At 36.9% G+C, this 18022-nt stretch overlaps 1 protein-coding gene across 7 annotated transcripts in view; it reads left to right on the forward strand.

Annotated features, from left to right (window-relative positions):
• Window positions 1-18022, forward strand: part of CDC42BPB (CDC42 binding protein kinase beta) — a 94997-nt gene that overhangs the window by 42645 nt on the left and 34330 nt on the right. For all 7 annotated transcript variants that reach the window (XM_053944572.1, XM_053944578.1, XM_053944573.1 and 4 more), the window contains exons 4-13: window positions 2520-2615; window positions 6968-7116; window positions 9058-9151; window positions 10453-10653; window positions 11414-11662; window positions 12621-12700; window positions 13667-13833; window positions 13923-14042; window positions 15867-16000; window positions 17708-17950. In XM_053944572.1, the coding sequence (XP_053800547.1) occupies window positions 2520-2615; window positions 6968-7116; window positions 9058-9151; window positions 10453-10653; window positions 11414-11662; window positions 12621-12700; window positions 13667-13833; window positions 13923-14042; window positions 15867-16000; window positions 17708-17950 (1533 nt within the window). The remainder of the gene's footprint in view (window positions 1-2519; window positions 2616-6967; window positions 7117-9057; window positions 9152-10452; window positions 10654-11413; window positions 11663-12620; window positions 12701-13666; window positions 13834-13922; window positions 14043-15866; window positions 16001-17707; window positions 17951-18022) is intronic.

Here is an 18022-nt window from a genome sequence, read left to right on the forward strand (position 1 = left end):
GCACTTTAGAGGCAGCAGCAGCCGCTGCCACCCGGCTCTCCTTTGAGCTGTCAGGAGATTTCACACCCTGGGCTGTGCTGCATCAGCGGTCCTGCATTAAGCCTTTCCCTATAAGAGGGAAATTTGGTGCCCTTTCTATGCAGATTTCATTTATGTTAATTCATTGGTCAGTATAGAATTATTTTAAACACAAATATTTGCAGAGGTCTCCCAAACTCTAATGAAAATACAGCTATTCTGCCTTACTTCAGTCATTTTAAAGTGATTTCATTAAGTGGCCTAAGTAGATGCATCTTTTGCATGTAGAGAAGACAGCTGTTTACAAATTGTATTCTAATCATGCAACTAACTTGTCTTATCCTCTCAGGCAGGCATGAAGGATGTATAATGAGCAATAGTTTTCCCAATACAAACTTAGGAAAAGTAACAGTCAAAAAAAATTTTCTCTCTGCTGATTTTCCCCATCTGCATAGGACAATAAAGGAACTGTCTTCTCTGCAGGACTGCTTTGTATTTTCCTTATCAGTTTGCTTGCTTGATTTGGCTTTTCTGGATAAGCAGGACGTTACAGCCTGCATATCAAGTTCATGCAATATCTAGGTGTTCGTTTTTAAAATTAAGCCTGCAAGAATACAGTAGCCTCTTAAATGGAGAGTTCAACTGAAAAAGCAGACTTCAAATATTTTATTAACCCACCTCACCTATTATTATATTAAAAATATTATTATTATGACTGGGTTAGAAGCATGTTGTTACACTGGTTTATATTTGTTGTGCATGACATAAAACGTAGCAAGAAGTTAGCAAAATACTGCTTATTCATATACTAGCTGCAAGAAAAAAACCCCATATGGTTGCAAGCCACTAAAATTAAGGAAAGGTTAGTGAATATCACCTGACATCCATAAATGGGTTGGAAGCAAAAATAGGCTTGCCATTTATATTGATAAGGACCATTTGTATTCGTTGTTCTCAAGCAAAATACGTAGTCATTAGTGTATTACTGTTGACAGTTCCAAATAAGTCCTGACTGGCTGATTAGGTAGCCTGTCATGCTTTTTCAAGCCATGTCTCAAGGCCTTTTAAGCTAGTGTAAGCAGAGAAGGAGAATTTTATGCTCTGAATTCATGATGCAGTGTTCAGCAGCATTACTGGGTTTTCAGTGTTCATAACATTCCCTCGCTATTTGAGGTTGCACAGTGAACTGGATCAAGGGACTGATGTCTTCAAAAATAAACAAACTAGTTTTCTGTGTTGGCAGCCTGCTCACATCGTGGTGCCAGGAGAGCTGAGAAGTGCAATGCTCTGGTGCTGTGGGAAGGGGATAGGATTACTTGGAGCTGCTGTAGCTGCCAGCCTTTTTTGCAGACTGTTACTTTGGCCTTGCATTCATAAACCGTTAAACCACTCAGTTGGCATTTAATTACAATTTACTCCTCTTTGCACCAGTGATTACTAATTTACAATGTGACCACAGCATGGTCTTATTCAGTAAAATTGTAGATTGAATTTTGCTTCTTTTGAGGGGAAAATAGTTGGAGATGCATTTGTAAGGTGTAGTCAGTATATGGTTAGGCTTGGGCTTCCCAGGCACATTTCCACAGTACATTTTCTAAGACATCTGAAGAAGTGGCAGTGACCAAAAAAAATTTAGTTCTTTTCTAGAACCCAAACACTTCAATATATAGCTGTCAAATATCCTGATAATGCCTCTCTGGATTGAGAGTAATAGAAGAGTCCCAGGGTCTGTTTCATGATAGTTCTAATCCAATAAAAACATTAATATATTTTTATTGGGAAGAACTGGCTTGAAGTTTATGAAAGTTCATTTTATGTAAAGATGCTGAGAAAACCTGTTACACAGAGCTTGCTTCTATGAAGTGTTGCAGTGTGCTGTTTGAAGTAGAGGAAAGATTATTGAAAATGAAAATGTATTATTCTGGACAAAGATAAGACAGTAATAGTAAAATCTGCTTATTTCCCATAGTGTGTTAGCAGTGTCTGGACTGGGACTGTAATGTAATAAAAGTATACATGAAACTGTTTTCATAAGGGTCTTTATCAGAAGAATCAGATGTACTTTCCTAGAGCCATTATCTTTCTGCTGCAGATGGTAGTGACAAGTTATTATTTTCTGACTTTTAAAAATGGTTTGTAAAACAAAGATTTAGCTTTGACTTGAATTGGCTTGTGGGGTTTTTGGTAGGTGTTGTGTGTTGGTGTGGAGTTTTTTTGGGATTGAGGGGAGGGGAGGTTGGTGGGTTTTTTTCATTTGGTTTGGGTTTTTTTGGTTTGGTTTGGTTTGGTTTTTTAAAGTCACAGTCAGGATTAGAGTGACTGAATGCCTAACTAAAACCTGCAGAGATTCACTGGCATGTCACTTGTGTAGACTGAATTCCAATGAATAGAAACCTCTATTCAGTAATTTGAAATAATCCCATAAAACATCCATATATATTCATCCTGTGAAAACTACTTGTTGATGTTGACAGTGGCTTTTCTCCCCTCTTTTCCTTTAGACAGCTTGCTTCCGAGAGGAGAGAAATGTCTTGGTGAATGGAGATTGTCAGTGGATTACTACATTGCACTATGCCTTTCAAGATGAGAACTATTTGGTATGTTTGATTCATCAGTAAATAAAAGCTCTGGCTTGTGAAAGGGCTTTATTTTTGGTATATTTTAAAAATATTAGCGCATTAAATCAGTCCACCTCATGCCTAACAGCAGTGTTTCAACATTCTTGTTTTCTCCTTGAAGCAAAACTTCAAAGGGACTGCCTGTAACGCAGGAGAGTGAGAAAGTTGTGTAGGACTGTAGTATATAGAGATTTATTTAAGCATCTTAAATTAACTAATCTCCCCTAGCATAAAAAATACCATGTTCAAATTTAGTATTTTGGATAAGGTTGTAGTTAAGTAATCTGAGATGTGTTAACTCTGTGAAAGTAAGAAATATTTTATTTTAAACTTTCATAATGTCTTTTAAAGCAAGTTTTTGTTTTAAACTGGAAAAAGTAATTGAAAATTTTGGTATTTTAAAATCCTTAGTGGGAAAATAACCTATTTTTAAAAAGTATTTCTATAAAATATGTTTTTAAATCAGCAGATTGGTCTCTCAGTAATTAGAGGGACTTCAGCAAACAGTTATAAAGAAAATCTGTACTCCTATGACATTTCTTTATGATTGGTTACTAGAACTGTGACATACAAGCCTGTTTACTTTAGTCACAGAACACAGCAGAATACTGGTTAGGAGCAAAGTCAGTAGAGCCCCAATATTCTGCAATATACTGAACAGCCTCCCTGCGGCTACTTCAGGCTTTGCAAACCTGCTGTTTCTGTTACATCTGACATAGCTGTAATGTGAAAGTTTTCACCTTCTTAACACTTTAGCAGCATGGTAGCAAGTCATGAATATAAATCAAAAAAAAAAAAGTATTTTTAAAAGGCTGCCAAAGAGTTCAGGAACTAAGCAAGAGTTAGTAAATACTCAAACATTTCCACAGATGCTGAGACAAAACACGTTACTTTGTCATGTTTGGAGTATTTTTAGAATAACAAGCACATAGTAGGAAAATAAGCAGTCACATTTTAGGCCCTCATTTACAGGCTATTTCCATTGAATTGTTTGTGATAGGTCCAGATTTTCAATCTCTCACAGTTTAGTTGTCTCTAGCACTGCCTCTTGATTTCAAATCAGCTTGTAGTTTCAAATTCCCACAGAACCAACCTTCAGACTTGCATAAAAAGCATCCTGTTTTGTATTTCCAAGTACCTTGTAAGAATGGAGCTACCTAAGGAAAAATTGTTAGCTGTGTGAGATAACAAGCAATAGCAAACACAGCACAAAGGAGGAATCTTTTCCCAAAGTTCCCAAAGGTGTTTAGATACTGAAGTTTCACTTGACAGCAGAATGTAGACATCTAATTTAATATCCAGTATCTAAGAAGACAACAGTTCTGCCTGGCAGCCAAAGTCAGCAGATTCCCAGTTTGCCTGAGGTCTGCTTCTGCATGTGCTGAGGTGCTGCCTTCCAATTTGGTCTGTTACTCAGAAACCATCTCCTGTAAATGTCTGGTGCTCACAGATGGAGTGGATCCGCATCTCAGTCACCATTGTAAGTGATGCATGAAGAAAAGGTGAAACACATCAAGAAATCAATTCATCCAAAAAGCTGGACAGAAGGTTCTCTTCCATACCATCTAATACTTGTCCAGGGGCTAAGAGATCTATGTTCAATTCTCTCTGGAGCTTGAAGAATTTTATAGCTACATTTTTCCTCATCCTGGAGAGTGCTGCCTTGTTACAGAGCCTGGACAGATTTAGTTTACTTTTTAGCTGTGCTGTTCATCCACGGTCCTTGCAGAATGGAATACAAAGCTGAGAACAAAACAAGAAAGGATTACAGAGCTTGGTTTTCCAACCTGATCCTCTGCAAGAGAAATCTCTAGATTTCCAGTGTTTTTTCCCAGTGATGTTTATGCATTATATCTAGTGATTCTTAAATGCAAAACCACATAAGCTAACCCTGAGCAGAGAGAGAGCCTTGTGTCTTCTCCCACCTAGTGCTCTGCCTCCTCTGGCTGTATGATAAAGGGTTCAGAGCGAGACAAAGAAAAAGTAAGATATTAATGTAGAAAAGTAGTAGATGCCTTTGGAGAGTCTAAAAGTATTTAGGGTTTTATTCTCTCCCTGTGATATTAACAGAGCATTTGATAATGGAGAACTTATATTTAAGCAAGAAATACAAAATTCTATGAAATATATATGTTCTGGAATTCATTTTCTGGTTCTGCTCTTGTAGTTTTAAAACCTTTCAAGTCAATGCACCATACATTACTGTTTTCTAAACAGACAATTCTTAAATTACATTACATGGAAATGCTGCATAAGTTTTTTCTGGTTCTTAAAAAGCTTTCATAAGAGACAGCCTATGTCAAGGTGGGTTTAAATCAGCCTTTGGTGATTTAGTTGAAGTAGATATGATGTAAGTGAAACATAGTCCATGAATATTGAAAACTTGCATGGAACTTGAACGTCTCTATCTCTTCCAGATTCAGATCTCTTAATTTTCTTTCCCAGTCTCATTCATGAAAAAGAGCATATGTGTATTCCCCTCTTGTCAGCCTCTCAGTGGTACTCATGAGAGTATTTTGATATCCTTTTTTCCTTTGATTCCTAACGACTCTCACCATTCTATGTAGTCACTTCCCTGGAAGAAATGCATTACTGTGAGATTTCAGCATCAGAAAAGCTTTTATTTTAACCCCACAAGAAGGGAGCAGAAGCACCTCCTGGCAAGCAGATAATTTTGAATTGAAAGATTAATAAAGTTCTGCTTCCTCAAAGATGAGATGTCACCATCTTTCTGTGATCCAAGTGCCTTCCTTCATGTGTCACCTGAGTTCTTGTTGAGTTGTAAATGCTTTGGGAGCTGACAGAAGTACATTACCTTGTCTCTGACAGGGAGGATATTTCACTTCCCACAGAAGGTTCTATAAAGTCTCTTTACCTTGAATTTGAGAGGAAATACTTCAAGTTAATATCCCTTTTAGAAGATTGATGGTTTCTGTCTGTAGCGTTTTGTTTTCAAACATAAATGTTGCATGTGTAGACGTTCAGTACATGTTTGAAGTTCCTTGGAGCAATATCCACAGATTGACTTCAACATAAAGGATACAATTTGCTTATCAGATTAAGTGGTAATAAATAGAATAAATAAATAATAAATTGAATAAAACAGAGAAAGATATCAAAACTTGTGGCTTTTGGAGTCACTCTTTTAATCCAAAAGATAGTGAGGAAATGGCTAGCATTGCACTTCATGTTCTTTGCATTTCTGTCTTCTTTAATTTGTTTCCCTTATGGAAGATGAATCTGTGGCAGGGACAGTGGATTCTAGGTCGCTTTACTTTGAGGAGAAAAATAACATGATGGCTTTGTAAACTTGAATTCCAGAATAAGCAAAGTTAGTCTTAAAACCATATATCAAATCATCTTGGGAAACATGGAACAAAATGGCTCAAGATTGGTAGTACTGGATGAAGTCATTATACTTGATGTGATGGTCTGGATTTAGGTGGATATTGCTAAGAAATACCTCAAACATAATCCTTGTTTTGTGGTATGAGAAACAAATAGCATGCCTGAGTCCTTTTCTTTCATATTAGCCTATCAGTATTGGTCCTTTCCATGGTTAGGATGGTGCCTGATTGGCCTAGGAGGCTGTTTACTTTTTCACTGAAATATATTCAAAAGAACACCAACGTTTGACTTTTAAATTTTCCACTTTAGTGCCCCTGGCTTGCCAGTGCTTTTGGCTTGTCATGGGCATCCAGGTATAGTATAGTAATGTATAGTGTCATCAGACTCCTGCCAGCTGTTACGTGTCCATGATGTGGAATGTGCCAAGATGCGTATTTGAAGATGTTGATGTGATAAGTGCCACTTCAGGAGCAACGAGTAATATTGAAATGGTACTATAATTAAAAGTAGTAATGAAATGTGTATTTTAGACTAAGCTGCATCAAATATTGATTTTAACTATACTTTTTTTTTTTCTTTTATCATCCTCTGGAAATTTTCAGTTTAAGAGTCAGTAAAATACATCAGTTTGGGTGATATTAGATAATTTTCTTTGTGATACTAGTTAAGACAGAAATAAACTCATCCTGATTTATTTCTTTGTTGTTGTCACATTTTGTTCGTGTTTTTTTTTATCGTAGGATCAATCATTATTGTATCATTATGCTGATGTGCCATTCTTACTGTGATTATTAAAGGAATATGATACCTTTTTATACTAAGTAAATAAAAGTAAAACAGAAGACTACTAATTTTGACTGCTTTCCACATGCACAGAAAAAAGTAGTGAAAGGGTTTTTTTCAGGGGTTAACTGATGAACTTTATTTTTTTTTTCTTGCCAGCTGTCTCTCAGTACTTGATTGCTTTATTTCTCTATTTTCAGTATCTAGTGATGGACTACTATGTTGGTGGTGACTTGCTGACACTTCTCAGTAAGTTTGAAGACAAGCTTCCTGAAGATATGGCTAGATTCTACATTGGTGAAATGGTGCTTGCTATACATTCCATACATGAGCTGCATTATGTGCACAGGTAAAATACCTTCTCGTTTGGCAAAAAATACAAGTACAGTTATTTGAAGTTAACTCCAAATTTACTTTTATGTATACAAATGCACACAATAGCCAAAAGCAAACGACTATAGATACATGCTTACTTTATGCTGTATAATAGCTGTATAAGCTACTTTATTTTAAATATCAAGTTTTAATGGATTGGTATTGGAAGCAGTGACATTTATCTGACTAACCTTTTAAGATCTTTTCTATTTTTAAACAGGGCTTTTGACTTATTCTCAATTCACTTAATAAATATTTATCTGCCTTTGTCCAAGCAACCTAGAAGTTTGAAGCAGTTTGAAAAGGTTTGAACTTTCTACAGATGTTTAGATGTTCTGCAAAATTTATGCTCAGTAAGCCCATGATAACATCAGCGCATCTACTTACCTGAGATCATCTTCAGTTTTTCTGATCAGTGGGCATGTGCTGGTCTAATTGTTTTTGCACACAAGATGTGTATTCTGAATCAGTGGTTACCATCAAGTAAACTTAGGTTGTGGTTGGTAGTAGCTGTACAATTAAAGGTCAAAAAGCGTAGGGAATTCTCAGCTATAATGCTCTGAACTCTTCTGTTTGCATTTTGATTGCTGTTTTAAAAATTGAAAAGGTGTTTAAACTCTCTAAAACTCCTGTGAGTAAATGTGGACAATATTTGGGGATTTAAAAATGTTACAGCCTCAGAGAAGTTCACCAGAGGCACCATTGCACCAATTTCCAAGGAAGGTGGCCTGACTTACTGGGCAGCTACATCTTTTCACAGGGCTGAATGCAGGTCTGTTGTGGCAGTAGGAGTGTATGGCTCTGTGGCCAAAACACGTGCTTTGAACAGGATGTGTGCCAATGCCCAAGAAATTACTGCTTGGCAACTGGAATGGATTAGGAAGAAGCATGATTGCTCTGGAGAGGGTTTCAAGGACCCTTTAAGGGCTTATATGACCTGTTAGCTGCAGATAGGAGACAGTGGGGCTCAGAGAGGAGGCATTAAGCCTTTCTGAACAGCAGTACTGGTCCCTGAGGCAAGTGAGAGCTGCATGCCAAGCAGAGATTGGCTCATGCTGCAAGTGCCACTGTGAGCAGTGTTCTTTAAAAAACAAACAAATTAGTGCATAGTTGTATATTAGTTTTTATAGTACCCTGCAACTACTGAGCTTGACCTGTGGTTGTGGAACGTTGACAATATCTGGAACTGAAATGTATGGAATAAGTTTAACAATGCAGAATTACTGATTATTTTTTGGGTAAGCATAGTGACATAGTCCAATTTTCTCAACACATATTTTTGTGTACTATCACAAGTAAATACACATTTAAATTTATGTAGACAGGCATAGATTAGCATTTATTATTTTGTATTAATACTGCTAATGAGCAGCAGTATTAGTGATATTTCAGTAATTAATTTCAGAGCATTAGCCCTTGGTTAGAAAAGGTTAATTCAAGTTTGTGCTGGAAAAATGTATCAAGTTGGCAGGCTTTTTACACATATGAGGACCCTTTGTTAAATCTGTCATGGTTTTTCTCACAAATGTCAAGTGTGAAACTGGAATTCAGCACCTTAAAAATCAACCATTGTCAGCTTCCACATCTATGTAGCAAGATGTATTCGAGCACCTTATTTTTGTTTACTCCAAGTAATTCTAGTCTCCTCAAAGATTAAAGTGAAGGTGCTGTACAGTTTTTAAGTTTTTCAACACATGTAGTAACACTTGGAACTTCACATTTGAAAAGAAACGCAGATTTTATGGTGCAACAAAACTGCTGGGTTTAAGGTTGGTCAGGGGGAGAGAGTCATAAATAGTACCAAAAAGAGTTTACATCATTGGGTAAGATTTTGTGTTATTTTGATGCAAGATTAATCTCTACAAACAGAGTAGAGATTATGTTTAAATCCTTTCACTTCTATCTGTTATAACAGGGACATAAAGCCTGATAATGTTCTTTTGGATATGAATGGCCACATACGACTGGCAGACTTTGGGTCCTGTCTGAAAATGAGTGAAGATGGCACAGTATGTATGAAGCTATATTTATTTGGGTTGCTGATAGTGGGATCTTCTAAGTGAGTTGATGGTTTTAAAGAGATTAGACATCATCAGTGTGCATCAGGGATGTGATAGACTGAACTTTCTGACACGCTGAAAATTGAGGGTGCAGTATAACTGAACATACTTAAATGCATTTTTGAAATCTTCATCTCCTTATTTTACAGGCTGCTAACTTTTTTAGTTGTCCTTTGCTATATTTTTCTGGTTTTCACTTTTTCTTCTAATGACCATTTGAGCCCAAGTGGGTAGGGTGAGTCACCATCCCTGTAGGTATCAAAAAGATGTGTAGATGTGGTACTTGGGCACACAGTTAAGGTGGACTTGTCAGTGCTCAGTTAACAGCTGGATCTTAAAGGTCTTTTCCAACCTAAATGATTGTCTTGATTCTACAATTAATAAGCAGTTGGTTTTATATGCCTTTGACAAATGGAGCAGCAACATGATGGTAATTGGCCATCTTGTGTAGCAGATTGGATTTACCTCTAAAAGCTGAATTGCTTGTGACAGATTTTGTTTGTTTTGCCTGGTTTAGGGCACCTCCAGGGGTGCCAGTCCTGGCAAAGTATGGCATACAGCATCATTCACTGGTTTTGGCACAAGCTTGTATCTTGTTGATGTTCTTTAGTCATAAAATGCCTGTCAAAGCTTTACCATAAAAAATGTAAAATGAAAGAGCCATTAGAATTGAGAACATATTCCTAGAGGTTAGTCTGCCCTGATGGTCAGGGCTTCCCTACTACTTGTGCACAGAGTAATTTCTCCACCTTATTCCTGTAGTAGATCCAGTTGCACATAAGGCAATAAACATTTGACTGATTTCTGACATAATAAAACTTACCCAGGAAATTTGTTCTACAATCCTCAAATGAAACTGTAAAATTCAGAGGTAGGATCTGATCTCCCTACTTACTCATTTTTCATTTCAACTTCTGGGCAGCAAATTGCAATTTTAAAATATAAACAGACACAAAGGCAAAATATATTTTGTCTTTCTGCTTTCACAGTATCTGCGATTATTTTGGGTTTCTACTTTGTTCAGAATAAAACATATCAACTGATTTTACGTAGCAGTAGAATGGAACTTAATCTTTGCAGTCTTTGTTACTTTCTTAGTATTTCCTTTGTTATGTTGCTGTGATTTTATGAATCTCTTCCTTCTCCAGAACCATGTTGGAGAGTCTCTGTCATAAATACTAGTGTTTGAGTAAAACAGTTGCTGAGAGAAACTGGAAATTTATGAGAATTATATTTGCCTTATTTTTAAGGTACAGTCATCAGTAGCAGTGGGTACTCCTGACTACATCTCTCCTGAGATACTGCAAGCAATGGAAGATGGAATGGGGAAATACGGGCCTGAGTGTGACTGGTGGTCACTGGGTGTCTGCATGTATGAAATGCTGTATGGTGAAACACCCTTCTATGCAGAGTCACTAGTGGAAACCTATGGGAAGATTATGAATCATGAAGTAAGAGCTGTGTTAAGTCTCTTGTGTTCTGACTTTATGTTTACAGAGAAACTCATCACTTAAAGATATTGAAGTGATGGTAGATGTTTACTTTTTCACAGTATTTTAGATTGATGATGTGTAGGTTTCTTGGTTCAGGTTTTAGGAATGCTTGCTTCTCTGAACTGCAGAAATGTAATTCTTTGTCAAATTGAAATTTTTCTCTAAATGCTGATTTTCATGTTGGAAAATCTAAGCAATCATCACAAAATGAAAATTAAAATCTGCTCCAATTTCTTCAGTCTACAGTAATTTCAGGTGTTAGTGGTAATTACAATGTTTAGATCTTACATTTGTTTATGATAATAGAAATATTTTCTAAATGCAGATTACATTTACAGAGGTCCACAGAGATCAGAATAGAGACTAAGAATACCAGTCTGTCTTTATTGTATGAACTTTAATATATTGTAGTGTGCAAAAATCCTGGTATGTCTTAAAAAAAGTTTGTTTTTCCTAACAGAGTTATTGTAATCACAGATCAAAAAGACCTGTTTTAAAGAAATTGAAAAATTATTTCTTGTACTTGAGATCCGATTTAAGACAAAAGGTCTGTCACTGAATGTATTGAATTGTGATCTGTCATTACTCAGTGTAACTAGAACAATATTTGACTATTCATTTCCCGTTTTATCGGTGTAGTTTAATGGCTTTTTTAAAACTACAGTTGTAAGTTTTGGAATTAATTCCTTCTCTAAGCATTTCTCTGTTTGTTTTCTAGGAACGATTTCAGTTTCCATCCCATGTTACAGATGTATCTGAAGAAGCAAAAGATCTTATTCAGCGACTTATCTGCAGCAGGGAGCGAAGACTGGGACAGAATGGAATAGAGGATTTTAAGTCTCATGCATTTTTTGAAGGACTTAATTGGGATAACATCCGAAACCTAGAAGCACCTTACATTCCAGAAGTTAGCAGTCCTTCTGACACCTCGAACTTTGATGTAGATGATGATGTACTAAGAAATCCAGTGAGTCTTTGTTTTTAGCTATTACTAATGGAAGTATGCATCCTTGCTGCATTGTAAAGTAGTAGTGAGAACTTACTTCAGAATAAATAGATGAAAAATAAGTCACTCCAAATGTGAAAAATTCAAGTTTTTCACTTCTTGGCATTTTGTGTTATCAGAAATCGGGAGCTGCTTTTTTAAGTGGTAGCACTTGCCAGACTGCATTACTGTTACATGGTCAAAGTTAAAACATACTTAGGTAGGGAAAAAGGCCTCTTAGTTGCCCTTTCAGTTTACCTTAACAGAGAGCTAGTATTTGGATTTATGCTTTTTCAAAGGTGAAAAAAAACCCCGCTGTCTTTACAAATACACATATATTCTCTGTGTAGCTTGCAAGCACCGCTGTCCAAGTGAGAGGACTCATCCTGCTACTTCTCCACTGACTTGAGAAGCAGGAGGCTGGTTCTTGGACTAGGGAACATTGGTGTTGCACTCCTCCATTTCTGTTTCTTGTAGTTTACAAATGGTTCAGGAGGAGTAGAGAGCTTTTGTGGTATTTTTTTCACTGGCTTGTATTCCAAGAAATTAAGAGCTTTTGGCATGTTTTTTGATTACATGTCTGACAGTAACTAGAACAGTAAGACTAACAGCATGCATTTTGGTACCAGGTCACTTTTAATTAGGAACTTGAAATTTTGGGTTTCCTTTTACTGGCTGCATTGTGCTTTGAACTTGTTGAAATGCTGCCCTTTCAAGTGCCAGTTCAAGAGGCTCCAAAATTCAAGTTATTCTATTAGGCGACCTAATCTGAAATAAAGCTTGTTCAGGGGCAGTGGAGCATAACTGCCAATTGTCAGTTGGTGTATTAAGAAAAATCTTTCCATTAGCTGTCTCTCTTTTAGCTGTTGTGGGTCAATGAAATGCCTTTCACTCTGCATGGGTTCTCTCTTGGGTTTTCATGCACATTGTTTTCATGCAGGAAGTGGTGCCACCAAGTTCTCATACAGGCTTTTCTGGATTGCATTTGCCATTCGTTGGGTTTACATACACAACTGACAGGTAAGCAAAGGATATGTTTTATAAAGGAAACTTGTTTCCCAAATGCAGCTAGTTCCTAGGAATTCTCATTTTTATAAACATATAGAAAGGTTGATGTCCATAGGGATACATGCAGCCAAACTTTTATTCCTTGTTTGGTTTTTTTTTTTAATGTCTGAACATATTTTGATCCTGTTTGCCAAGATTAGGTGCTTTGATATTTAATATTTTATGTATTTGAAATGAAAGAAAGTTAAGGGAATAGATGTGTCAATTGCAGTTCCTGCATTGAGAGGCTGAGATCAAGTCTTATCCACACTGGACATCTGCCAGGAACTGTTCAGGATTATCTCATTGCTTCACTGTCCTGCTGGTAGACAAAGTTAACATAGAGGGTTCTGAGCATGGACAAAGTGGCTCACTTTGCATGTCTTTGAAATGGCCTCCATCTGACTTTAGAGATCTCTCAAACATATGCTTGTCTCTGATCTTAGGGTATTCTGACCTGTTTGTTACTCCATTATTTCTCTTTGCTGGGGTTTGTTACCCCATGAACCCAAAACATGTATGTCATCCTTTTCACAGTGAGATCATGTGAAACATTAACTGAAATCCATCTTTACCATGCTTTAAGCTTTTGGGGTTGTCCCTCAGCTATCTCAGTGCAGGTACATTTACCTGCTTCCATTTCTGCCAGGTACCTGTAACCTTTGGCATGGGAGAGTTAACATTTTCAGTCATTTAGGCACTTTATGAAGTCAAAGTATACCTGCATCATTGAAGTCCTGCATGCAGGTATCTTAATTCTACAGCAGCAGTAGCTAGGGAATAATAACTTTACCCTGAGAATTGTCTCTACAGTAACAATTACTGCACTAATTGTACTTGTAAATTTAAGGTGCATATTTGCTGGAATCGCAGCATGTCCCAGCTATAGACTGCTGTGAGTATTTATTAAAATGTCCTAACTTAGGTATTTCTTTTCAGCTCTTTATCTGATAGAGGCACTTTAAAGAGTGTGCTGCAGTCTGACACTGTAACCAAAGATACAGATGTACAGCGAGACTTAAAGAACACTTCACAAATAGAAGGCTATGAAAAGAAAATACGGAAATTAGAGCAAGAAAAGCAGGATTTGAACAGAAAACTGCAAGGTTAGTGGTTTATATTTGTTTGGATTCTTAGCTCTGCTCATTGGAATATATTCTATTGAAAATCTTTTCCTTTCTTTTTGGATTTTAAGAATCTACACAGACAGTGCAGAACCTCCAAGGTCCAGTGTGTGTTACAGCAAATGCAAGCCGTGATAAGGAGATCAAAAAACTAAATGAAGAAATTGAACGGTTGAAGAACAAATTAACAGGTAAGCCTCTGGCATGGTAATTATAGTAATGCAATTTGTTTTGCAATAAGTAGAATTAATGTTCTTGAGCTATTTAAGAAACAAAGGGTGTTTTAAGCCTTGTTCAATATTAAGAGGCATTTCAGCCTTTTCCAGATGAGTGCTTAGCTACTTCTTCCACTTGCTTGGCTTGATAGCACATACTAGCATGGGAAGTCCAGAGTGTGATGAATTGTGTGGATGGATTTAGTTAAATATTTTGTGTGATATTTGTTTCCCTAAAAATCTCAGGAGATCTTGTTCTCTTACTCCTCCATTTGGGGAGGAGTATTATGTTGGAGAGGTTTTACTTGTAAGCAGGTGTAAGAGACAGGAGATAGAAGTCTGATTGCTCTCCAGTAACATAAAGGAGTAGATGGGGGATGTGTAATAGTAGTTCGCATTTAAATATTTCTGAGCTTCTGCTCCCTTTGTGTTTCTGTGTTTGGTGATGCATTAATTAGGAAGCACTGAGCATTGCAGAAAAACAAATACTGGCATCTGTCCTGAGGGAAGACTGACTCACCCATATCACTGAAAATCTGTTGCTTGACAATGCTATTAGTTTATCCATGCAAACCTCCTGTTAGCACTTAATTTTTAAGTGGGAATCAGTGATAAATAAAGTGGTAGTTCTGAATCCTAATGACTTGGCTGAGAGTTTTATAGAGGCCTGTATAGTGTGAGTTCAGATGCTAAGTTGCTGATGCTGAATTTTTTAGAGTGTCTTTTCCCGATTTCATTTGACAATATACTCTTTTGTAGGTGTATGCACTGCAAAAATCAGCTCTGTTCTCCTACACAGACTATCTTCCCCAAAAAAGCTATTTTTCTGTATTCTGAAATTAGGTTTGAGTCACAATAGTTAGATTAATAGTCTGCTTTTGCGAAGGGTTCAGGTTTATCTAGTTCTTCTACCAGTGATGTCCTGTTAAATATAAATTCTAATAGTATGTTCTTATTTAAAAAGAAGTGGATTTCGTTCATGTAGGGTAGGAGAAAGTTTGTTCTGAGGTGAGGAAAGGAATAATACTTCAAGCATTATAACTGCTTGTGATCCTGAATACTTGGATCTATTTTCCTGTTCTGCAACAGATATCAGTGGAACTTGAGTGAGACAGTTATTCCCTGTGAAATTTCTTATTTATTTGTTTAATAGAAGTGGTAATTAAAACCAAATAGAGAATGGCTGTTCATTTTCTTAGAATTGGTAAGACTGAGCAGGAGTATATAAAGGTGGCTGTGTTGGGTTTTTTGCACTTAAAACCAATAATTTCAAATCAAATTTGTTTATTTGTCTTTGAAAGTAAAGTGAGAACAAGCTGCCCGGAGTATGGTCAATCAGGTCTCCTGGTTACCTTGTGCAGGGTGGTATTTCTTTCCCAAACTATTCATTAGTTCTTATCTAGAAAATAAATAGTCCTTGCCTGTCTTGCTGGATGCACTAATGACTGTTGCCTTTTTGTTGCATAAGGAAAACTATCTAGGAAACACATTACTAGAACTGGAATTGGAACATTTCAAGTTTAGTTTATGATTTTCTAGGCCTAGAAGTTGTGGTCCTCAAAAACAAAGCAAAGCCTTGTGCTAAGGCTTTTTCACTTAGAGGTAACAATCTTGGGGCTGAGAAAAATAAAATTATTTTGAGGTATCAATGTCCCAAAGTACTTTAAACAGTCTAAAATGGTGAGAATAGGAAAGAAGTTGATTTTCCAAGCAAAGTGATGGCAATTTGCATGAGTAATGTGGCTTGTTTTATTGGTGTTAATTTGGGATCAGTTGCTTTTAATATGTATTAATCTACAGATATAAGCAAACTGGAAGCGCAGCTTGCGGACGCAGTGGCTTTTCGACAAGAACATGAAGACTCCATGCACAAGCTGAAAGGACTAGAAAAGCAGTGCAGAGTACTGAGGCAAGAAAAGGAGGACCTTCATAAGGTACTGATCCAAAGACAGAGTTTTTTAAATGGTCGTGTAGAGTAGTTCTAGAACAGTTCTGTTGTGATTGCAATTTTAGTGTTTTAAATGCTGCTTTTTAACACTATGCAGAGATCTTAGGGAAACTGTTGAACAGTACAGTAGCTTTCCAAAGTATCACTCTTCTATTTTTTGGAAGTTGATGGGCTTCTTATTTCAACTGTGTTCTGCTAGATGAAATAAACACCTAAAATTGTTTTAATTAAGCTGTTTAATTCTCCTCAGCTGTTTCAGTAGAAGCCTGAGGGTAGTCAGGAGAGACTTCAGAGCCTTGGGATGACTTGTTAAGGGATCAGGAACACAAGTATTATTCTCCTCTATTCTTCCAGTTTCAGGGAATGATGAGGGAGGAAACAGACCCAGCAGATACCTGGCTGGTATCCCTGGCAGAATTAGAGTTTTTGTCCATGGGTCAGTTTACATGACACCACGGCCTGCTGGTGACATTTGGAGTACACCTGTCTATTTAGGGGGAAAGGATCTTTGCACAGAAGTTAGCAGAGCTCATTGAAAGAGCCCATTTACTCTTTTTTTAAAGCAAAAGGTTAATTCTTGCTTAAGGCTAATGATGACTTTTATGTAATCATTGAGTTTATTTGCTGCTGTGTAAATTATCCCTTTTGTTTTCTTCCTAAAATGTAGCAGTATTTCAGTTTTAAGTCAGCAACATATTCTGTTGTAAAGTAAATAGGGATTTGCATAAACTCCCTACCACTTTCAATAATAGTAAAAAAAGCTAGCTGTATTGGAATAACTAGTTTTGCAAAAGTCTGCCAGCCATATTGTTCCTGAGCATTCATATGGATCCAAAAGTAGTACTTGGGTCAGAATTTCTGGGCTGTTTCTACACTAGACTTTAACAGTCTCTCTTCTGTCTGTTAACCACTGGTAGGGATTGTTTGCCAGAGTGTATGAGTAGCAGAGTGTATGAGTATGCTGCTTCTGGTCTGAGTGCATGCTTTTTGGGAGTTTAATCTTCCTGCAATGCTCCTACTAATGGAGCTCCTACTTTTAGAATTCCCTTGTACAGTATATATTTATTTGGTTGTGTCATTCTGCTCTTTTTCTTATTTTTTCCTCCCACTCTCAAATGATTTTATGTCAAACGTTCCATTTGTATTTTAATCCTGTTAATTCTTGTGAACTACTTTCAGTAAAGGAAATAGTTTTTATACTTTCAATTAAGTATTAAGAGTTTCATAATTCGTTTTAAGGAATCTTCCTCAGTTTTCTGAAAAATCTCACATTGTACCCCTCAGTGCTGGTACAATCTATTTAATGTTGCTCCTGAATCTCCTGTCTTCTGAAGCATTCCTTTAAACAAGGTTACAAATGTGCAGGTACATGGTGGTAATCTAAAATTAAGTTATTTGGAGGTGAGGTGGCCTTGTGTAGTCACATTTATAAGAAAGACTTCTGGGGATACCAAAGGTAGCTTTGGAGCTGCCACACTAGAAGTAGAGTAATGGCTGTCTTTGTATGTCACTGCAGCTGCTTAGCTAAATAACTGTGTAAATTAAGAATTAGAAATCTTTAGTAGTTATGAGAGGTGGTCAAAACAAGTTTATTATGTAGCTCCAGTTTCTTTCTTCTTGGAAAGAATATATGGAGTTCAATTTACTCTTTTTTATTATATATATATATATTTTTTTTTTTTTTTTAAACCAGCAACTGGTAGAAGCCTCAGAGAGATTAAAGATGCAGTCCAAAGAGCTGAGGGATGCCCACCAACAAAGGAAGCTGGCTGTGCAGGAGTTCTCTGAGCTCAGTGAGAGGATGGGGGACCTGCGCTCCCAGAAGCAGAAGCTGTCCCGGCAACTTCGCGACAAAGAGGAGGAGCTGGAAGTGAGCATGCAGAGAATTGATGCGCTGCGGCAGGACGTCCGTAAATCAGAGAAGATGAGAAAGGAGGTAGCTTGATAAAATAGCCAGCACTCATGTGTTTCAGCTGCTGCTCACCCTGTACCTCATATGTGATTGTAT

Source organism: Vidua chalybeata, chromosome 6 (genome assembly GCF_026979565.1).
Source record: "Vidua chalybeata isolate OUT-0048 chromosome 6, bVidCha1 merged haplotype, whole genome shotgun sequence".
Taxonomy (NCBI): Eukaryota; Metazoa; Chordata; class Aves; order Passeriformes; family Viduidae; genus Vidua; species Vidua chalybeata.